We start from the raw sequence: 24,970 nt of genomic DNA, 5'->3' as shown, positions 1-24,970 counted from the left end.
TGCATATAAATGTTAATCTGTTGGTATGTATGAGTGTTAAGAACAACTTCCATGAAAAATGTAAGTACACAATAATAGTTGAGTATTGGAAGTAAATTTTCTTTGCTGTCTTGTAATAAATAGTCTAAATTATAGGTAGGATTTTTTTTTTTGAATTTTTAGTATGATTTATGTTTGGGAAAATATGTCTGGCATCTTTAGTTGTCATTGAGCAGTTGTGGTTTTTTCAGTTTTGATGATAATTTATGAACAGTAGATGCAATAATAAATTTTTTGAGAATGATGGAAACGGAACAACACAAGCAGTTGGTGACGCCCCTCCTTACTAGATACTGATGAAGATTCCAATTTATTTGATGAAGTTTAAGGAAACCCATGTCATCTCCCTGCACATATGCTAAGTGCACAGGCACAAGTTCAGTTGGAGGAAATTAAATATGTTGTAAATACAAAAGGAAAGAAGAAAGGCACATCAAGGCAAAATTTTGCAGTGCACTCAAGGAGAAGAAGCAAGGGCACCCATACCTGGGGGGGGAGAGGACGACACCAAATCAGAGAAAGGAAAAGATATTGTGTAATCAGGTGTTTTTCTTTCAAGAAAATTATTTTAAAAGTTGATATTGCACAGGTATTTAACAGGGACAAAGATGGGAATTTTTTATGGCTTCTGACAAGTTGACATTTACCTTCCAAAATATTAAAAATACTCCAGACCCCCAGTCTTGGACCCCCACCCATTACTAACTGTTGTATGGCTGCCCTTAAGAAGACTCTGCAGGTATCCCATTGTAAGTACTGAAGGAGGGTATGTCAAGTTAAAGTTTTGTAGTAAGTGAAAAAAGTCAACAACAAGAAGTAGAAGCTGAGGATTCCATGGAGACTCCTACCACATCACCTGTTGTAGGGTATGAAAGGAAAGAAGAAGGCCAAGCTAAGTCAAAATATTGCAGTGAGGAGAAAAGTCAATGGCCAGACACAATAGAAGAAATTGACAACTCTGCAGAGACTCCATCTCCACCCAAACATTCGAGAACCAAATCAAGTAAAACACCGACTGTCTCAATATAGGGCAGATGGAGAAGTCAAGCTGGAAACTAAAAGAAGAATACAAGTCTTACGGTCCACATTTATTACATTTTATTTCAAATACAAGAAATTTATACACTGCACATAATTTGAATGTTTCCTATGATGAGCTCTGTACTGTCCTGGGAATACTGGTTCTCACAGGTTACCACAGACTGCACAAAAAGAAAGAAGAAAAGAAACAAATCTGGTTGCAAACTAGTTTTAGTTTCAGTATCTATGAGACAAAAGAAAACTTGCAATATATGAACTCGAATGACAACACAAACATAAATGAAGAGGGGCTTTATAAAGTGAGGCCACTGTTGAAGTTTCTCAGTGACACTTTTGAACTAGTTTCCTCTGACAGTGCAGTGTCTATTAATGAGAGTACTGTACCCTATTATGGGAAGCACGGCGCTAAACAGTTTATCAAAGGTAAACCAATCAGATCTGGTTTCACGTGGGTTTTGGCAAATCCTTATGGCTACAATATACATACAGAACCTTACTGTGGTGCACACACATGAATATACCTAAAAACTGTTCTTTCTCATGGTAGGAATGTTGTGACTGGTTTAATTCGGTACAGAAATATTCCATTGCTGGAAAACAAAAAGAGAGAGAGAGAGAGCGAGAGAGAGAGAGAGAGAGAGAGAGAGAGAGAGAGAGAGAGAGAGAGAGGAAAATGTGTTCCAGTATCTAATAGCCAGTTGACAACAATAAGATGAAATGACAATGCACTAATGACAGTTCTTTCTAACTCAATAATGTGGAACCTTAACAAAATTCAAAAAGATTCAGAAGAACAGATAGAAAAAGTAACTGCAAAGAAGCCACATGCTGTGAAACAATATAATCTGCATATGGGAGAGGTTGATATGGATAATCACTTCGCGGCCCTATACAGGACAGAAACGAGGATTAAAAATGGCGGTCCTGCTTGCTTGGGGTATTGACACGTTGTGTCAAGGGAAAGTTGTTATATAGGAGGTTGGCAAATGATTTCCCATATCTTCAGTTTCAAAGGCAAGTTGTGCTTCAAATTTTGAAAACACATGGCACCTGTAGGGCAAAACCTGATCTATCATCATGATTTCTTCCACTAGATGATATAACACAAGATGGAAAAGATCATCTCATTGTCAAAGGACAATCTAAGCATTGTAGATGTAAGGTATGTCAGAATCGAACTGTGTATGTGTGTGTGAACTGCCAAGACTAGTTTGTTCAGATTGTTTTGAGCGACTAAGCTAAGAAGAGTGAGAGAAAATATGGTTCAGGTGAGAATTTCTTATGACTCTAAACTGATTTCAGTGTTTCAAACTATTTTTTAAAAGTAAGTAAGAATGTGTAACAGCAATAGTATTAAAAAGCTAATAATCTGTAATAAATCTGGAAATGTGTTTCATTTGTTACCTTAAGTGCCCAATGGAAATTTAAGTTGATATCAATTTTCAGGATTGTATAAGTAAAAATTAAATTTAAGTTCTAACTATGAATCTGTTACAAAACTACAGCTATTTTTAAGTAGGAAATGCAAACTTAATAATTCTAGGCACTAATGGGTTAATGATTAGCCACCTTGTTCGATCACAAATGTTAAATAGTGTGCCTTCTGGTAACATGTTGCCTGCTTGTCTTCCCAAGCTTCAAAATAATCTAATGCGCTATTTCATAGATAATGTACCTCAGTTCCTATTCTCCCACTAAAATGAAGCACTGCACTACTCGCAATCCACAGTAGTAAGTTCTAAAGCTTTACATAATTCATCCTTTCCATTTTTAGTTTACCTTTCACCATATTTAGCCTGCCCACAGTTACAATGGTGAGGATGTATACTGTCATAAAAAGTATATACATCTATCATGGGAAATGACAGATGTATAAACAGGTAAATGTTTTCAAAATTAACATCTACAACTAACATGGGTTTTAAATACCATGTTTCACAGCACATTCAGACCACCAATGTATAGTAGGAGCCAAAGTTTGACTTACCAATAAATGCATCTGCTGGTGGACATGCTTCTAAATCTGTAGCTCCATCACCTATTAATACTAAAGTTGAATACCCATATTTGTCTTTCAGCTTTCTGATCACTTCACCTTTTCCACCAGTTTTTGAGGTGGGTTCATTTTCATCAAATCCTGCATAATCACCTATTAACACAAATTGGGATTACATGTAAGAAACAGAATAGCACTTTTTAAACTAACAGATAGGTAGGGAATAGGCAACAGATGAAATTAGATATTTTCCAACATTACAATTACAATATCAGTGTCTGGGACAGTCTTTAGCATCACCTTCACACACAGATAATTTTATCTACAAAATACAGCAAAGGACCCCTTCCGTATCCAAATGGTTAGTGTTGCTACTTTTGGTGTGGGTTCAATTCAGAGCATCTCCTCAGAATTTGTCTGACGTAAGGAGGTCTGGAACAGGGTCCACTCTACATCACAAAGCCAAATGAGGAGTTGTTTTGATAAAAGAAAAAAAAGAAAACAAAAGCAGTGGCACAATCAGGATACATCAACTGGCAATGATTGCTGGATGGTCTGGCAACATTTCGATCATGTCTCGCGATCATAAATCATGCCTCAAGCTGCCTTGTAAGCAGCAGTCATCTGGTTGGAACAGGCCTAAGACTTAATCTGAGAGTGACGTTTACATTAAGTAAAGCAAATTTGTCAGCAGCACCAACAGCAGCAGCAGCAGTAGTAGTATTCTTGCTGACTCTTGTAAATTGCAAATCAGTTATCAGAAACTTTCTCCAGTGTCCGTAACTGGGTGAAATACATTTATGACTGGGCTTATCAGCTGATTTAACAATGAAACTGGGATGGCAATAAGCAACTGGTTTAACAATGAATTGTTCTTATATAGCTATTGTCCTACTAGTGCCAAATGCACTGTCCCCAACTCTGCCATGTCCTTCAACCACATGATGCTCCAACATTATGCTGTAGTAAGTCACAGGCTGCCATCTATGTTAAGAGTAAGTTCTCAGATTTTAGTGTAAATCAGTTTATTTTAATAATATCCCAGAACTCATCTGTCCTTGTAATGACTTATGTCACAGGATCCAATTCATTGTCCATTTTGTGAAACATGTTTTGCACAGCTGATTGTTATGGACAGCATAGGCATACACATCCCATGTACTCCTCTTTATTACTCCACATTGTACATAGTTTATCCCACGCATTAGCAATCGCACAAACATGGTATTTTATGTATGCCAGTTGTTCCAAGGCCTACACTGTCCTTCAAAGGCCTCATGAGCTGTCATTTTTGCTGGGGCCCTGAAAACTGATTTGATGGCATGTGTCTTCACTGAACCGCAAAATGCCAACAATGCAATCTTCTTGTTCTGGTCTTCAGCAGTGTTTTGTTCATGCATGTCCAGAAATGGCCTGTGAAATCTGATGATGATCGAAAAATGTACCATTATAATGATTCTAAAGGTGGCTTAGTTTCCGGCAAAGTTTTGTACCTCTGAAACTGATACTGCACAATACACTACAGTCTTCACAACACTGCACTTCTGTGTCCAATCGAGGTAGCTGAAAGAGTGCAATATCAGTCATATGGGTGGGTTTCCTATAAACACTAAGCTGAGTCAAACAGGTTTATCAGTGGATGATGTCAAGGTACTGTCAGTCTCAACCTCCGTCATGTACATGATGTGATCGTAATGAATGGCCCTCAGGTGCTTCCAGAACTCCCAAGAGTTTTTCCATCTCCATGGAGCCAGATGATATGTTGACAGAGCAATAAAGTCAACTAGGCTTTACTGGAGGTGTGCCCAAGGTAATTTCCTCATAAGAAAAAGTTCACGATGAATAGAGCTAAGGAACTTCCCATCAAAATGCTGTCCATCTGGATGTATTTAAACAGTAGAAAAACAGTCAAAGAAATGAGACAGCAAGTCTGTACAGTCTTTGATGGAAACATGTATAAATAATGACACCTCATCAAAACTGACAATTACATCACTGTCTCAAACTTGCTGACAAATAATTCAGCTAGTGGAACCATCTGCTTTCTTGACATTATACATCATAAACTTTGGTGTCTTTCTCATTATTTTTAATGCTAGACCTATGGCAATTGTTGATAGGCATCCTCTTCGTACTTCAGCCTGTTTTTTGTGCCTTAGACTGCCTGTACATGATAGCAGCTGCAGTCCCTCCTTTCAGTAGACAGAACCACAATGAGCAGATACTACAACAAAGTCAACTGCTTTCAGTCCTAGTCATGCAAAATATCAGTTGTTTGTATTGCAGTGGCACTACCGTTTGGGATAGGAAAATTCAGTTTTGGTGCAATATTTCTGAGCACGCAAGTTACAGCCAGGTGCGGGCCTGTTTACAGTGAGTTAAACTCACCAGCAGTTGCGAAGTAAAATAGAGGCCACAGGGGCGTAGAACCGCCAGAAAAAGTACACGCAGCGGTTCGTATGGCACAAGTCACAGGCAGAAGGGGCCCACTGGCTAACCTAAGTGTTATTGAGTACGTGACGCAGAACGGCGCATAAGCAAAACAGAGGTGCACTGCTGTGTATAAATAGGTGCCGATTTTCTAACAAGGCATTCAAGTTGGGCAGCTCTCCTGGATGGCAGGGCAAGTCACACCACTGGCTACACGCAGCAGCAGATGGGCGCCAGCATTCCAGTCCACGGCAGGTCGCTGGTTCGAACCTCTGAGGCCAACGCGGGGTCTGTAGCCAGCCAGCAATGGGCCACATCACAGCTCACTACCATAGGCAGTCGTCTTGGCTTCCAACAAGCACCAGAGACATCCCGAGGCGAGGGCCGCAGATTCTGACATAGGATCGCAGATGCTTGTTGTCCCCGTGATCTGAATCACGACTGCGAAGTAGCGTGCAGCGGGCCACCTGCGGCTCCCGGTGACCGGCACTGAGTCGGCAGGGAGGAAGTCCACCGAGTCAACTGTTGGTGCATCCTGACGTCACAGCCGTACAAGGCCACCACACAGCAGTGCACTGCACGGGTCACTGAGGCAGCCATTCCAAGCCAAGCCATTTCACAGACAGCGAAGTGACCCAGTGACGGCAGACCGAGGGGAACGCGGCACTGTAGTTGGAAACAATAAATCACTTGGAAAGCTTGGAAGAGTCTTAATATGGTGCCGTCTACCTCTTCCCACTACATATGGTGTTGCTATTGCACTTCAGTGTCAGAAGTTCTTGCTACAGTATTTTGAAGGACCTGCCTACTTTCACGATGAATTTTGTTCACACACTGACTGATCATTATGAGTGCACCTATTTTTATTTCACAGATGGGGATACTCCGTGGCATCAGTACGAACTTATTTTCTTAAAGTGTAGAGATGGTAACTGCTTGAGTATCTTTTTGTAATGTTTATAATGGAACATTTTTTATTTCTGTTGCCACAATCTTGTCATTGCAAGAGACAGATGAATTTTTCTTTTCCGTTTCTCTGCAGTCCTCTTCCTCTTCTGTTACACGATAGCAAAATTAGCAATTGACATTAAAATATCAGAAAACACACTCAATAAAGAAAGTAGCCTGTAACTCAGTGCAATGTGGGATCCAGCACTCTTGAGATTGAAGTGGACATGGGACAAATATTGACTTATTTGGTGATGGACTGGGCACAACAGACATCACAGCTGGTAGCACAACAATAGCAATGAGTTGACATACAGCAAGTTTCCATTTGACAATGCCAGAAAAGAATCCAGCTGAAAGCACTTAGGATTTTAACCACCTGCCAAACTGGAAGCCCAAACAGATTTTATTAGTGTGTCTCTCTGTGAGCCTTGGAATTCATACTACATGGCATGGCATGGCATTTTGTGGTAATTAGTGTATACGTTTTCACCAGTACAAGAAACCAAGAATACAGCTAGGCTCCTTTTTTACCAGATAAGACACTGCTGGTATCTGAATTAACCTAAATGCTAATTATTTCTATCCTTCCTAAATACTTATTCAAGGCTAACCACTAAAAAATGGTTAAATAAGAACCTTAAATGTAATGTATGACACAAGGAATAAAATAATCAATTACAAATAACACAAGTGGCAAACTTTCTATGTATCAACTTTGGTTAATTTTAAGTTACTGAAAATATGCTACTGTTATCAAAGAGACTGTCAATTATATCTGACATGTAGAACTCTGTCAGAATCATAAAAAGACAGATAAGAATGTTGCAACATGATTACTGAATGGTATGATTCTCACTGAGTGTCACAAGTGACTTGGCATGTGACAATTGGGAACCTAAGGACAGTGTTTAAATGGTAAGCTTTACATTTATGAGAGAATTGTTTACAAAGAAATGTAAGCTGATACAGACAAATTTTAGTTACAGCAGTATATTGCATACTAAGAGTTCCTCAATTGAACATTTATTCGTATTATAAATAAAGGAATTTTAATATGGTTTTCACTAACAGATATATTGATTAACGAGTATATATAATTTATTGTCTCTTTGCCATGTATGTGATCTTGCCATAGATATGAAGTGAAGCTGGAGCAGGTCGCTAGTATGTATACATCTTTGAGGCTAGGCTAAACATAGTTTATATGGGGAGGGAGAGAAGGTCACTGTCACCAATACAAAATGCAGCCAGTTAAGCTATAATGATTATAACCAGAAATCATGAAAATGCTGTTGTCCAATTATACTGATTGCCACAGGTGCATTATTGATTTTATTAACAACAACATATGGTTTGTCACTTCCAGCCACTTCTTCTCCCAGTGACAGTGTTATAAGTAAGTAATTTCATATTTGGACAAGAAGGGCAAGAATGCTACTTATCCCTTCCCAACAAACCTAACTCATTCTTGAATCTTCTATTTCATTATATGCTGTGGACTTGAACGTTAAAACTGTTTTAATACCATAGAATGATCTTTCCACTGGCTACACCAAGTATATTGCTCGAGTAAAACTAAGGAAACTGGAATATATTTCTAGTAACTTCTTCCCATATGATCCACTGTCACATTCGTACGAATTCCGCTTCAGCAACATTTGATACACTCAAGATTGAAAGCCTGAAGATCTGATTAACCAACATAATTTATGTGCCAAAACTGTTCCTGACATATGATCTTCACTATTCATGACAAAAGCTCAAAAACAACAAACGGTTAAACTTTTTCTACTTTCTTTTCTCCAAATTATTGTCCCCACAGAATAGTAACAAAATGACTCACTTATTCTCCAAAAGAACTATTTTTGTACACAAGTAAACTATAATTAACTATTTATGGGCAATACTTTAATTTGCAAAATATGAATACAGAAATATCACCTTCAGTCAAAAATTTGGCTTTTGTGATTTTAAATGGAGGTTTTTCCTACCATGTTTTACATACAAACTCAGCCATGGCATCAACGCAAACCACAATGGATAAAATTAAGTAAAATAGGTGAATGGTTGTCTTTCCTTTATTTTCCTTAGCAATCAACAGGGCTATGGAAGGTTGAGCCAGATAGTACGTGATTCTACCGTTAATTTATTTTGAAAGGTTAATTTCATTCTCTTGTTACGGTCCAGCATGAGCCGGTGGCTTCGGCTGCCTGTAATTTTCTCATCCCACGGTCTGGCAATAGCAAGTCGGCAACGGGGTGGGCAATCTCAATCACGTGCCGTGCCGCCCCCCCCCCCCCCCCCCCCCCTTGTGTGCTGACAAGGTAACGTCGTCTAGGCGACACTGATCAGGCCACGCTTCGGATGTGGCCCATTTGAATGCACTTTCTGCCAATAAATGGCCTCTTAACTAAAATTGCCCTAATAGTTTATTCCCACCCAACGCCTTCCACTCCTGTGATCCTGTACAAAACTGGTGTCAGAAACGGGATACGTTCCCATACCGACTTTCTCACTAATCTAAATTCTTTCGGCAAATGTATCTTGCCAATAGCCTGATGTCACAGTATCTTGCACTTTGCCATGCTCTTGTATTGTCGAGCAGTTTGCGCGTGTAGAAAGCACTAGCAGGCCGCCATGCTCGCCTCGCACAGACTGCGGCTGTGTTAGTAGAAACGCACAGGGCGCGCGCTGCAGCGACGTGGCCATTTGAGTCTGCTGGAACCGGCCACATGAGCTGGACACTGTCGTATCATTCGCTATCGCGCCAGGGGCCTGCCGCTGAGTACCGGCCGAGCTGTCGCCGTCCGCTGCCAACACATCTGGCGCCGCACGACGGGTCCGCCCCCGTCGTCCACTACCAACACATCCGCCGCTGCCCGAGAGTCAGAGTCCAGCAGCTGCCCGCCCGCACCTATGTCAGCTGCCGGCCGAACCACCGTGCCCACCGCCGTCACTCCATCACGCTGTCGCCGCCGCCAACGCATTGCGCCGACCCAACCTTCATGTAAGTCATAGTGTCGCTTAAAAAATTAACATCACTAGCCGTCTGCTGCTGGATTAGGTTATTTTGTGACCTTTCTTTTCTGTAACAGTCATTTTTTTGGGTCACTAGCGCCCCCTAATTTTGTAAACATGCCGATGGGAATGAGAGTGATGGAGTGGGATACTCCCGAAGAGGCAGCTGCCTCACAAGACCCACTCGAAGTTATTAATACTGGAATGAACCAATTGTTCATACAAAGTCAAGAGTTAATTAAGCAAAACCGCGTCTTGAAACAGACGCTGGAAGCCATTGTGCGAACTTCTATATCTGTGGCTAGCTTCATGTCTGTAACAAATGTACAACCCGTGACAAGTAATACTAATTCTGTCACTAATACAACTACCACAATTTCAGCTAAGATGGCAACTGTAAGTAATTTTCACTTGTGCCTGGCCTATTGGTCAACATAGTCAGATTGAAGTTGACAGGGGAAGCCAGAATGTTTATACAGACAGTGGACGAATTGCGCGATACGCAAGACTTTGAAGTTTTGGCCCGCGGATTAACTATGCGTTATTCTGACACCAGAGGTACCGGATATTACAGAGATCAATTATCAAATCTTAGGCAGAAGCCTAATGAGGATTTTGATGCTTTCGCAGATCGCCTATGAGCCGTATCTTGTCGTACTTACAAGCTAGGTGAAAATGCCAGTGAAAATAGGATTTTGCACTTGGAAGCAGAAGCGCATGCATTTGCTGTGTTTGTTCACGGTATTGACTCCTGCATTGGAGGAGAAGTTTAAGCAGCCTCACCCCCCCCCCCCCCCCCTTTTTGTTTGAAGCTGTTCGTTTGGCGGTAGTATGTGAAGATGTATTGCACTGCTGCACTGCATCCGCCGGGTACAGTACCGGTATTAGCAAAAGAAGTATTTTGTCAGCATTGTGGGAGACCCAACCACATTGAAATGCACTGTCGCGCACCCTTCTCCACTATTTGCCAGACGGTAGGTCATCTTAATAATGTTTGTCCAACAAAGTCCCAATTTTCTAACCAGATGCATGGCCACCGCTGCAACGTGGGGTCAAACGTGGAAAATGATTGGGGGGCAGGCTCCGCCACCCGCCCGTGCCCCAGACCAGAATAATACACCCGGTGAGGACCGGACAAAGTAAAGAGGTGGAACATGTTAGTGTAAGTGGCATACTCGGGAACAAAGTAGTTACGATTTTATTTGACACTGGTGCACAAATTAGTGTATTATTTGTAGATAAAAATGATCGAAGGGTGCTGCAGCCACCCTGATTCCATATCAGTGACTTTGGTGAAGAAATAATAGTCCCTGCAGGTTCGTGTGTGGTGAATCTGCAAATAGATGAGAATAATTACAGTCAGGAGATGGAAGTAGTAAGGTTAAATAAAGGTGATTTTGACATCGTATTAGGGAATGACTTCTTGCACCATTATCAGGGAATAGTGAATTATCGAATGCGAACTGTGCAGTTCGGTGGAGCAATTCATTGTTTCGGCAGTGTACCAACCCATCAGACGCGAGGAAGCTGTGAAATGCGCCGTTCACAGTTTCCCATAAAACCGCGGATGTGGGCGATAAAAACCACTGACCCTGTAAGGACAAGAGGCAGAAGTGGAAAATTTTTTTGGATAGATGTCAAGAAACGAAAGCAGCCGAAGACAAATTCTAGTGGATCCGCTCACCCAGAATGATGTATTACATCATCAATCAGTTCATATTAAGAGAAGTATTTGCCGACCGGAAAGAAAACAGAAAGGTTTTGCAATACCAGTGAGTATAGATAACTTTGGTGTGAAAGATGATGTAATACCGAAAGGTACTATTTTAGCTAATGGACAGAAGATCTTGGAAGAAGGAGGAGGAGCTGAAATTCCACAAAGTAAAGATGAGAAGGGACAGAGTAGAAATAAGTGTCCAGCAGAGAAGTGCATTATGTCGCGTCGTCATGAACGAATCAGTTGACAGAAAAGTTGAGTCCTTTAAGTATTAAAGAGAAAAGGATGTTGCAGCCAGTGTTAGAGGAATTTTCTTGGTCATTTGAAGAGAGGCAGTTTCTACCGGCCACGGATTTGGTTCAGCACAAAATTCTGACCGGTGAAGCCCAGCCAATTGCGCAAAAGCCGTATCGTATACCGTATCATTTGCAATCTTTAGTCGAAGATACGATTCAGCAGCAATTAGCAGCAGGAATTATTCAGCCCTCCTCAAGTTCGTGGGTTTCCCCCGTGGTCGTCGGGCCAAAAAAGTCAGTAAATGGTGAGAAAGCCTATCGTCTATGTGTCGATACGGGGGCGATGAACCGAATAACTAATCCCGACACACCGCGTATTGATGAAACATTAGACCGACTAGGCAACTTTTAAGTTTACCATCCTTGATATGCGCTCTGGATATCATCAAATCCCTGTTGCACCCCCGGATCACTATAAAACTGCTTTTGTTGTACCTACGGGGTTATATGAATTTTTAAGAATGCCATTTGGTTTGAGGAATGCACCCGCCACTTTTCAAAGATTTACAGATTTGTTGCTGCGCAGACTGAAACCAACAACATGTTAAGTATACTTAGATGACATTATCATTTTTTCTAAAACTATGAAGGAACATGCAGAGAGACTGAGGGACGTATTGGAAAGGTTGAAAGGAGCTCACTTGAGTGTGAAACTGGAAAAGTGTGCCTTTGCACAATCGCATATACAATATGTAGGACATATAACAAGCGAAGAAGATGTCAAACCGGATCCCTGTTTGACCACAGCAGTAAAGGAATTTCCAACACCAACAAATATCAAAGAATTACAGTCATTTTTAGGCCTTGCAAATTATTACAGACATTTTGTGAACAATTATGCTACCACTGCCAAGCCCCTGACTAAATTATTGAAGAAAGGAGTTAGTTTTACCTGGACCAAGGAATCTGATGAAGTCATGCAACAAATTCAACATGTTTTAACTAGAGCCCCTGTACTAGCATACCCAAGTTTTCAAAAACCATTTCTTCTGTTGGTAGATGCCTCAGATTATGCTGCAGGAGCCATTCTGTCACAGGAAATCAACGGAGAAGGAAGACCAATCGGTTATGCATCTCGACGGCTTAACAAAGCAGAATTGAATAACAGTACAACTGAGAAGGAACTTTTAGCACTCACGTTTGGCGTAACCTACTTTCGATGCTATTTGTATGGGAGGAAGTTTACTGTCATTACGGATCACGTCACATTACAGTGGATGTTGAGCCTCAAAGATCCTAGTACACTACTGGCCATTCAAATTGCTACACCAAGAAGAAATGCAGATCATAAATGGGTATTCATTGGACAAATATATTATACCAGAACTGACATGTGATTATATTTTCACGCAATTTGGGTGCATAGATCCTGAGAAATCAGTACCCAGAACAACCACCTCTGGCTGTAATACGCCTGGGCATTGAGTCAAACAGAGCATGGATGGCGTGTACAGGTACAGCTGCCCATGCAGCTTCAACATGATACCACAGTTCATCAAGAGTAGTGACTGGTGTATTGTGACGAGCCAGTTGCTCGGCCACCATTGACCAGACGTTTTCAATTGGTGAGAGATCTGGAGAATGTGCTGGCCAGGGCAGCAGTCTAACGTTTTCTGTATCCAGAAAGGCATGGACAGGACCTGCAACATGCGGTCGTGCATTATCCTGCTGAAATGTAGGGTTTTGCAGGGATCGAATGAAGGGTAGAGCCACGTGTCTTAACAAATGTAACATCCACTGTTCAAAGTGCCATCAATGCGAACAAGAGGTGACCAAGACGTGTAACCAATGGCATCCCAATACCATCACGCAGGGTGATACGCCAGTATGGTGATGACGAATACACGCTTCGAATGTGCGTTCACCACAATGTCACCAAACACTGATGCGACCATCATGGTGCTGTAAACAGAACCTGGACTGATCTGAAAAAATGACGTTTTGCCATTTGTGCACCCAGGTTCGTCGTTGAGTACACCATCGCAGGTGCTCCTGTCTGTGATGCAGCGTCAAGGGTAACCGCAGCTATGGTCTCCGAGCTGATAGTCCGCGCTGCTGCAATCATCAATGAACTGTTCGTGCGTATGGTTGTTGTCTTGCAAACGTCCTCATCTGTTGACCGAGGGATCGAGACGTGGCTGCACGATCCGTTACAGCCATGCGGATAAGATGCCTGTCACCTCGACTGCTAGTGATACGAGGCCGTTGGGATCCAGCACGGTTGTCCGTATTACCCTCCTGAACCCACCGATTCCATTTTCTGCTAACAGCCATTGGATCTCGACCAACGCGAGCAGCGATGTCGCGATACAATAAACCGCAATCGTGATAGGCTACAATCCAACCTTTATCAAAGTCGGAAACGTGATGGTACGCATTTCTCCTCCTTACACGAGGCATCATAACAACGTTTCACCAGGCAACGCCGGTCCACTGCTTTTTGTGTATGAGAAATCAGTTGGAAACTTTCCTCATGTCAGCATGTTGTAGGTGTCGCCACCAGTGCCAACGTTGTGCGAACGTTCTGAAAAGCTAATCATTTGCCTACCATAGCATCTTCTTCTTCTTGTCAGTTAAATTTCGCGTCTGTAGCACGTCATCTTCGTGGTGTAGCAATTTTAATGGCCAGTAGTGTAGCAGATTAACTTGTTGGGCTTTAAAATTGAGCAAATTTGAATATGAGGTAAAACATAAACTGGGCAAGTTGCATCAAAATTCCGATTCATTAAGCCGGAAAGATAGAGTGATTGTTACCAATGATGTTTCTATTGAAGAATTGAGGGAAGCACAGCAAAGGGATGTTGAATGTCACAAGTACGAAACTTTGTCTGAATTTTCTGTCGAACATGGGATTTTGTATCGAAAAACCCCACTGGGTAAACAAGTAGTAATCCCAAAAGAATTATGTCCAAGGATAATAGCACAATGTCACGATAGCCCGCAAGCATGTCATGATGGTCTTCACGCCACCAATTGTCGAATAGCCGCCTGCTATTTCTGAGAAGGCAGACGGTGAGACATGCAGAAGTATATTCTAAATTGTTTGCCCTGCATTAAGAGGTCATTGCCACCTTGAACGAAGGTGCCTTTACAGCAAGTGCCAGAAGCCACTTGTCCTTGGGCTTTAGTAGCAGCAGATATTGTTAGTCCTTTCCCTTTGAGTCCACAAAATAACAGATATATATTGTCCACAATAGATCATTTTTCCAGATTCTTAATTCTTGTTCCCATACCAGGCATGTCTGCAGAAAATGAAGCTCATGTGTTTGTCACCCAATTGGTGTAACCATATGGAAGTCCTGAAGCTGTACTTACAGATCAAGGCACAAATTTTATGTCAGCATTGTTTAGAGAAGTCTGTCAATTGTTGTGAATCAAAAAGAGGAGAACAACACTGTTTCACCCAAAAGTGAACAGATGCCTAGAGCGAGTCCGCCACACAGTTACGTGCTTGCTTTCTTTCTATGTCAATAAAAATCACTGACTGAGACAGGTACATCCAATATGTCACGTCAGCATAATTGGTTAGGAGGCTGCCAACAACCCACATTATGTAGTTACAGGACAAGGAGTACAAAATAATGCAGGAAATATCATACAAAATGTTTAATAATATCAAGGAGGGTAAAGGCAATTACTGATCTGAAAACCAAAGGAGACGTGAAACTACCTTAAACTAGAACCTTGCTAGAGGAAGTGTTAACGTGACAGTGTACTATTATACCACATTACTTGTAATATTGGCACAACTTAATGACAGCAAATCTATGAAAAGGCTGTTCTTGTTGGATACCTCTTCAGGTTCTTGCAAAGATTTTCATCTGTTACATAGCTTTTAACTCTTCCAACGACAGCTGAAAATTGGAAGAAAATGTCAAAAACTAAACTAAATTTTTGTAATACAATATCACATACCAGAACAAAAATGACAGATTAGCTACCAGTGTTTAAAAAAAATTGTTTATTTTGAGACAACTTTCCAATAAGCGCTAGTAATTGAGTATTGAAAGTATCTATTCAGACTAATTTTCAGCTATACTATACATCAACACTCACTGTTATTTCAGTATTAAGATGTTTGTTTCCTTCTTCTTTCTGTCCTCAGATTATACTTACTATTGCCTTCAGATACTTGCATTCAAGGCTAGCTGCTTGGGCAATGTACAATGCTCTCTTTTGAAATTGACAAACTTATATGTTCAATGAGTGCAAGAGCCCATAACTATATGCATTATAATTATTATTTTGGTGATCATTGTTGAATAAACCATGCTGGTTACGCTCACCTATCCCTTTTGTTGGGTAATATTATACCCCTTTTGTGACAGTTATATTTGTCACTTCTCACTCTGAATCACCTAAATATGTTCATCGGGTGCATGAACCCAAAAACATGTGAAGTTTCCGTGCTACAAGTACAGTCAGCCCAGTGAACTGCGTCAGTATGACTTATTTCCCTCTCGCTCTTAAACCTGATGCTTACTTCCTGCACAGCGCACTGATGTAGCTACCACGTGCTGCTCTGACGTAGTGTAGCCTTTAAGTTAGCTGCCGCGTGCCGCACGCGCGTAGCTGCCGCGTGCCGCTCTGACGCAGTGTGGCAACTAATCTACCGAGTCTTCTCTCAATAGTGTTATGAAGAAATGTACAATTTTCTTTTGCAATTGATGACTTTAAACAGAACACAGGGTAACAATGCATTTTTCAGAACTGAAAATTAAACATGAATCACACACACATGTTCGTTGCCATGCATTATTTCCTTCTAAGTAATGCTTCCGCCTATTGCACAACATTAGCTTTACCATCTCACATCTTGTGCCACTGCCACCAACTTCGATGTCGAGCACCTCACATACTGTGTAGTCTGCAGTTCAACAGCCACTGACTTAAGAAATTGCTGACCCAACTCGTTGCTCAGCAAATATTTTGCCTCCACTTTGTATAAAGGGAGCTCAACTTTCCTTGTAATCTTAGTCACCTCCTTCTCATCTTAGTCACCTCTTTCGCACCGTGTCTGCAAGTGCTATTGGTGTGCACAGTTTATCTTCGTTCACTACTCCACACTCAAGGTAATGAAACAAATTATTATCATTTTTTCTGTCATTAATGCAACGTATTTTTGCCATCCTGGACTACCAGAAGGATCTCAGACCATCGTTTATTTCCAGATTTTGGACTTTTGGAATTACATGGACGCAAGTGCTCCGCTACCTGGCCTATTACATTTGCCACTTCATTGTATTCAACTATCGCCACATCATGAAGAGGACACTTCTGCTGTCAGCCATTTGTACGGTTTCCAGTGCCCTACCATTCACGAACCACCCATCACTGTCAGGCATCATGTTTGAAGTCTATCGTATACCCCCCACATTTAGTGATTAACACAGTACTTGATACTATGCCCCTCATAAAGGAAGAGTTAGCATTGCAACAAACTGCTGATCAACTGTTAGGATACGAATCATTGCTTGTACAAACAGGTCAAAAGAAAGCTCTACTGGTATTATGTGACCTTAGGTAAAATATTGATCACCTTCAATGTGAGCTGCGTAGTATAGTTTCAACCATACCTGTCCCGCAAGTACAATTAGCCTGGTTCGACGCTGGAGGCGCCATACTTAAAACTGTGTTTGGAGTTCCTGATCATAAAGATGCCCAACATTGGAATAAAGAAATCAGGCAACTCAGCACATTTGCTCAACAGAACCATGAGACGTTGTTACGCCAGCAAATGCGATTAATGCACATTGAAGACAAGCTGTTATCAGCCACCAGGCAAATACACAGTGTTGCGGCTATGATACTTCACCAGTATGAATCTTTTAAGAACTCGGTACAATGGGACTTTGCGACTATACAAGCCGAGATATCCAACCTTACACTAAATTCAAACCTTATCATATAACACACAGACCATCCAACTGCTACTTGTCAATTTACGTGTCAGCATACAACTAGGATTATGAGGAATTCCGAGTTCCGAACTTTTACCAACCAAACAATTTATTGAAGTACTGCAAAATGTTACCACTGATTTGCCACCATCAACGCATTCAATGTTGCCCGTACAAGAAGCTATGTTACCCGACTATTACGCCAAGGCTAGAAACCAGTTATTAAAATGCGCCAACACCCTAGAATTCCATATACTTATACCCCTTGCATGTTTATATTGTCAATTTGAGTGTTACAAGATACATGTGTTCCTTGTTGCATGGTCAGCAACCAGACAGTATGTATGCTGGAATACAGCAGACATCCTCATCATTAGCCCAGATCACCAAAGGCATACCACGATGTCCCAGAATCAGTTGAATGAATGCATACATGCTCATAATTTCATGTGCCGCAAAATTGCCCTTTGCAACCATCCTATGGGATGTGAGATTCGTCTTTTAATGGGGAAACGCCAAACGTCACCCTGCTCACGAACGGTCATTCGCTAGCGGAACTCTGGTTCAGGACAGTTAGCACAAACCACCTATACGCCGTAAACCAACCTACAACATTAACACTTTGTTGCTATGAACACAATTTCCAGTTGCAAACATATGAGATAGGGGAAACAGTTCCTACTGTGATGTTATCACGCCACTTGCAACCTTTCAATGCCAGTAAGACTTACTCTGTTAGTATTCACGCCCATCTACCTACTTTGTCAACTGATTTGCCTGCTTTGTCCAATATATCAAATGATCACCTCTTAATGTCAATTGATGACCTCTTAGAACATGAGAAAGGACTAAATTCTTACAATCGCCTGGTAGCACACTTAAGTGAATGGCAGACAGCCACTACACTACATACCACCATTATACCCAGTGCCATGGTAACCCCAGCCACTGCTATTCTTATTATTGTACTGATATAGATCTTGTATAAAAATGGGTTTTGCAAACGGATACGACCGTCCCCTCCAATAGTCCCAGAACCTCAGCCTCATGGAGAATATTGCCCATGATATGAGAGGAAAAAACCTATCAAGGCATGTGCCCTCCTTTAGTTTTAAGAGTTCAACAGCTCTACCGGTGTGAAAACTTGTGCAGCATAGTTAAGTGCTCCCCTAGTGTTTACCCCTTTTTTAAATGTGTGTGAAATGTGTAAACCTCCCCTCATACTCCACTGCACTGAGATCCAGTGAACAGACCAGGCCACCGCCACGCCCCCTTCCAGCCGGCAGCCTGGACGCTGTCCACCAACACAACACACCGCTCGGACCTGTGTGGCAATATGTATACTCTTTTTAAAAAAAATTGGCATGTATGCCTGATACAAATTATTACTTTCTCAGATGTTTTATTCACACTTGCTAACTCATGTAGTTTTATTCTGATGTTTTATACTATTTATTCCTTGTTCTTGTATAAACATAATATTGTTGAAGTGTGTAAACCCCTTTGTGATCCCTCGGAGGTCTTTAAAGGTCTCTACACCCACCCCTAGTTTAAGGCCCCTGCCATCTTCTGTGGGAACCTTTAACAGTCAAACCATATCTGCCTTGTTTTGCAAACTAAAACTGTCTACATTTAAATAACAATTACATTGAGCGAATTCACATGCGTTATCTGCTCCCACGGAAGAGGGAGGAGTGTAAGGTTGAGCCAGATAGTAGGGGATTCTATCGTTAATTTATTTCTAAAGGTTAATTTCATTCTCTCGTTGCGGTCCAGCATTAGCTGGCAACTTCGACTGCCTGTAATTTTCTTGTCCCATGGTCTGGCAATGGTCTGGCAACAACCAGGGTGGGCAATCTCAATCACACCGCCTCCCTCATGTGCTGATGAGGTAATGCCATCTAGGTGATGCTGACCAGGCCATGCTTCTGAACTTTTCATGCCACCCTGTGGGTTTCTTGGCTTCTGATCAATCAGAGTGGAGGAAGCCGCGTGGCCATGCAGGATGTACCCCGTTGCTGGTCGGCGAGGCTCTCTCTCTGCCGCACGACCTGTAGCTGTGAACACCACTTGGCTCTTCCGGTGCTGCGGCGCCGTGGACTTTGTCTCTGTGGCCACCACACCATTCGGACTTGTCCGAATGGCAAGACGCCACTATTCATTAACTTCACCCACATTTGATGCGAACTATGCATCGCCTACCACTATGCTCTGGCTCGCCCTCACCTCCCTAGGCCTGTCTTACGTGGCCCATTTGAATGCATTTTCTGCCAATTAAAGGCCTCTTACCTAAAACTGCCCTAATAGTTTATTCCCACCCACCGCCTTCTCCTCCGGTGATCCTGTACACTATACTGCTGAGCAAATACCTTTATTACTTTACACAATATTTATAGTTAAGCCATTCATATCATTTAATGAACCTAGCTCGTCATTCTGCTACCTTGCATTGTCACAGCTAGCACTGTGAGAGCAATCTGTGTAACACAACATAACATATGTGTACAGCCACTGATGACTTGTCTCCACATCAGCGTATAGAAGAAGTACATTGCCGTTTGGTATGCTGTTGTTTGTTTTCGTTGCTTGTTCTCTCTGGGTAGTGATATAGTTGTTCGAAAGTTTCTGTCTCCAGTTGGAAAATGCCTTCTAAAGTGGAATAAATTTTTGCAGATGGTTTTTTAGTTAGTGATTCCAAGATCTAGTAATGAAAACAGTGACTTATGTAATGCACTGTATGACCTAATAGGATAGATATACTTTGACATTTTGATGAAACTCACAAGAACATAATTTGAAACTTAATCAGTAAATAAAATTTTGTGCTTTAGAGGAAAGACAATAAGGCATTTATTTACATACTCCCAAGAACAAAACTGCCAAAAGGGAAGCAAAGAGAGTAATGACCCAAGAGAAGTATACCCAAAAGTTATCTGTTTTCTGAAATATTGTAAGGGAATGGGAGGTGCAGATGTGAAAAACTGTATAACGGCTACGTTTCCAGTGAGGTGGAGAACCATGAAGGGCAGAAGTTTTCTCTCAATATATATTTCAGACATATGCATATTTGATGCTTATATTGTGCACCACAATCTCAATGGTCAGAAAAAGAAAAAGTTCTCATACTTGTGTAAATACTGAAGAACAGTTATGTAATGTCTTCCAAATTATGAAACAAGAGGAAGTCTTGCATTAGATTCTACACTAGTGCATTTACAGGTAAAGGACTGTGATCAATTTTTGATGTACATGCAAGCAACTGAGAAGAGGTGGTACCGGTACTCATTAAAAAATGCACAGCGCCCTATAACGGACAAAATAAAAGTGAAACTGCACAGAAATGCAAAAAGAATTATTTCCGTCCACGCTTAATAAAGTGTAGGCTGGGTGTCAAAACATCATTCTGAATCTACACGAATGGTGTGTGGAGAGAGACTGCAAAATACGCATATGAAACTGAAATGCAAAATATTTCTAACTTTACGAGCAATAATTTTTTTACAAGTATACCTGCACATTTATGACTTTACCACCCATTCATATTTGACTGGTATCTTAACTGCTGCAAGTTTAAACCACACATGAATGTGTTAATAGAGTATGATGGAAAATTAGACTACTGACCTGTACAACAATGATAGGGCAAAAAAGATCTAGTGTCAAAATATGTCACAGATGCCGTCTCAAGAATATGAATGGAAGCATGATGTCTCAGGGCAGCATGCTACACAACTTCTAATGCAGAATGAGAACCCAGTAAGAAATAAAGAAATTTGTGACAGATTCGTGGCAACTACATAATTAATAGTTTACTAAGAGTAATATATTGTTCACTGAATGTTAGTTTTGAGACAGCAGTTACTTTTCAGTGAACAATGGGGATAAAAATATATGACTCAACAACATAGCCATCCTTTTCCATAAACACACACTGAATCAAAATATATCCTTTTAGAGTCACACACACGTCTTACTGGCAATCAAGCATTTTTCAGTTGTATAGCTTGAGGGGAAGTAAATGCTTTTACAAATACATCCCATTTACTAGTGGTCATGTTCATTTCAGGTCTTTTGTCATACACTGCCAATCTTTCTAGAACTGAATTTGTGATACTGTGAGGGTTCTCTCCGCCTTGATGCAACCTTCTTACTCATTTTGGAGGGATCATGCCTTCTACCAGACTTTTCCTGTGAAATGACTGCTATTACGTACATGGTAACAGGTACTGGTAGGTCCACAAACTGTGTTTATTAACCCAATTAGAAATCTGTAACTTCCGATTGACAATAATTTCTTACAAGCAATAACAAGAACATACTCCCATAATGGTTCTGAGTCAAATTTGGTTCTGCATTATCTATAGGTCTCCCTAGTTACCAATTCCAACAGTCACAGAACTTCACCACGGACAACTCCATAGCACACTGCACTGCTCTGCAGACTCTGAGCCACACCAGCCCTGACCTCACAAGCAGCTGTCTGGCGCCCACTGAATATCTCCAACATAAATAACCACATCAATCCAAACAGAACCTAATTTCCTTTTATTTAAAACTATCACTATTTAAACCTAGTCTTTTGCAATTCAGTTCTCAGCCTTCTACATATTTCAATAAGCAAACACATACGATCTTGCAACACAAATCAGAAGCAAGGATACACATCACTAATTCCTACCGACAACAATGTGCATTTGCAGCCTTACAATATCTCATCAAAATTTCCACTTTCTCTTCTTGTAATCACAAATACATTCTCAGAAGCAGTGCTCTGACACAGTTTATTGCTCACTTCAGACGTTTCACACTTGACAGGATCCCTCTCACATCTCCTACTGATTTTATTAGTCTCCAATGATGCCATTATTCTGCTAGGGATGTTACTAGTTCAATTCTTGAGAAGCAATTTGTCCATATGAACAGTTGGGAATGAATCAGTTTACACACACACACACTAGTTATCTGATAAGCCTAATACAACAGGAATGCACTAAATGGTCCATGGGCTGCACACTTTGTTGAACCATCCATTTGATGCCTCAGTGTGTTTCTCAATTAGTAGACATAACATTTTTTCTAGCACAGACAACATAATCACCAAAGTGTGCCCAGAGCTTATTACTCCTGACGAGTGAGGACTGTTGGGCACGAACAACACGTTCCGAGATCAGTATCATTGGATTCATCAAAACATAAATGAGCCCAATCTGTTAGGGGCTGCACTTATTCAGGCAAAAACTTAACAACAATACTACAATAGAATATATTCTGCACAAGTATAATTAATAGTTATGGCTCTGTGTGATACTGACTTGAAAAAATTATGAAAGTGATATTAATGATCAAAATTCTGGTTAATGACCACAGGAAACTATCATCAGACTATCTACTTCAGTCCACAACGACCATCTTCAGATCTGGTTAAAACAGACAAAGCCTTATATTAAAGCAATACAACTATGTCAAAGTGGTACCATGTAATGGATATTATAATAGGGCAAACCCAGCCACAGTACTGGGAGAACCAATGTGAATTGTGCTTTTCTTCACAGCAAACTAGGGTGTAGGGGTGGAAAAAAAAAAAAAGTTTAGATGTTTGCGACAAACAAGAAATTTACAATCTGGTAACTTTTCTGTGATCATCAACTGGAATTAAATAAACAGATTCTTTACTTTCTGAATCTTAGTCTTTATTCGGGTTTATGTCATTCAATTTAGCCAAAAGTAGTATACCGACTGTACATAATTGTGAATTGACTTTGTCAAATGATTAAGCAAAGCCAACGCACTGTTGGTCCATTGCTGAAAAGATTATCCATTCCAAATAATGAATATCTTGTTGATTTCTGGCAGTCTTTTTGTTCAGATGGTAATTCTGCATCAATATATGTACATAAAAGTCCCCTTTAAATTATGTTAAAAATATCTACACACTAATATTTATCTACTGAACACCCATGCATACACAAATGATTATAATTGGAAATAGCTGGTTTTTATGTTTATTACTCACCATTGAAGAAGAATTTTAATCGATTTGCAAATACATTCTCCAGTGGTATATTTAATTCTAAGGCAACGGGAGTGACCAGACCTCTCATTCCTCCAGAGACTAGGTAAACAGGTGTACTTCTCTGATGAAGAGCTTCAACTAACTCTCTGGAAAGAAGGAAAGTCAAACATAATACTATACTGGTACAGTTTCAGTATTCTCTTAACACTTAACTGTAAAAGAAATTCTTAAATACTGGAGCCCACCACATTAACCTTTGACCAGATGCAGCTCATACCTATTTTTTAAGGCTCTGAAGTGGAGCTGTCCATAAGATTGATTAAAATACATTTGTCAATGATTGATTACAGAGTTCAAATTATCAGACACATTTCAAATAATTCCCACATTAATAGTGGCAGTCAACAGTTTGAATGTTTTTATACAGATTGATGGTTTTTTTGAAAAGGTAGTAGATAACCTTCATGCTGCACTAATAGGAGTTTCACGAATGAATAGAGGAAATTTGCGTGAGAAAAATGTCCCATTACCATTATTAGCAAGTTTCTCTTTGTGAATGTATTGTGCACGAGTTCTAGTGAGTTTTATTTTCTTATGAATAACTGAAGAATACAGAGTCTGAAAACAGCACAACATGAATGCAGTGTGTGCAATTTATAAGGCAAAAATTTGGAATATGACCTTGAAAAAGAACTATGGTACTGAATCTTCCAAATATTTACGAAATGTTCATGCAACATTTTGCAGCGCAGAAGGTAGACAAGCTGATTTCATATGTAAACCAAAGGGTTAAGCTAAGTGAAGTGTGCATTAACAGACAATAAGCAATCAGTTTCTTGTAATACCCTATTCTGCCTACTAAATGAAATACTTAAAATGGGCAATAGCTGGTTCATACAGCGACATCACATATTCTAATACTTTAGAACAACAAACCATACTAAAAACACCACATTTTGAAGAGATCTTTGATGTGTTTTGGCACATAAATTACATATTTTCATCACACGCAAGTATAAATACGAAAACCAACAAATGTGGCGTGCTAGGTTTACAGAAAAATAAACATTGGAGCTGTTCAGTTTGTTTTTATAAGCTAATCACAGCTCAAGACCTGTGACATCATGGAAATGTCATTATTTTGTCTTGTGAACTCAAACACAGTGGATTCAACAGAAAACAAAACAATTAAACTTTCCTCAAGTTTAGATTTGAAAACATGAAAACCATGTATGCAGCAAAGCAAACATACACTGCATTAAAGATCTCTCTACAAAATACATCTTTTAGTACAATTTTTGTTGGGATAAAGAATCGGGAAATGTGCTGTTGGCAGATAACTGTGCTACATATAGATCTTATTGTGCATTTAGCTTTTGGCATTGTTTAGTAGTTGATTATGAACTGGAAATAAGATACTATATGTAAACTTGGGGTCAGAGTGTGATATTGCTATACTGCAGAAACTCAATGACGGCGACAAAGGCAAGGAGGACACAGCTGTTTCAAGAAATGGTCTCCCCGATCATCAGATCTCACTCCATTGTGACTTTTTTCTGTGGGGACACA

General features: G+C 40.5%; 1 protein-coding gene across 2 annotated transcripts in view; it reads right to left on the bottom strand.

Annotated features, from left to right (window-relative positions):
• The window catches only part of LOC126175995 (phosphoserine phosphatase), a 60,740-nt gene that overhangs the window by 12,986 nt on the left and 22,784 nt on the right, over positions 1 to 24,970 (bottom strand). For both annotated transcript variants that reach the window (XM_049923121.1, XM_049923112.1), the window contains exons 4-5: positions 23,402 to 23,547; positions 3,068 to 3,229 (exon numbers count right to left, since the gene is read on the bottom strand). In XM_049923121.1, the coding sequence (XP_049779078.1) occupies positions 3,068 to 3,229; positions 23,402 to 23,547 (308 nt within the window). The remainder of the gene's footprint in view (positions 1 to 3,067; positions 3,230 to 23,401; positions 23,548 to 24,970) is intronic.

The sequence above is a fragment of the Schistocerca cancellata genome, chromosome 1, assembly GCF_023864275.1.
Source record: "Schistocerca cancellata isolate TAMUIC-IGC-003103 chromosome 1, iqSchCanc2.1, whole genome shotgun sequence".
Lineage (NCBI taxonomy): Eukaryota > Metazoa > Arthropoda > Insecta > Orthoptera > Acrididae > Schistocerca > Schistocerca cancellata.
Note: the sequence above shows the minus strand (reverse complement) of the source record. Positions and strands in the feature narration are given on the sequence as shown.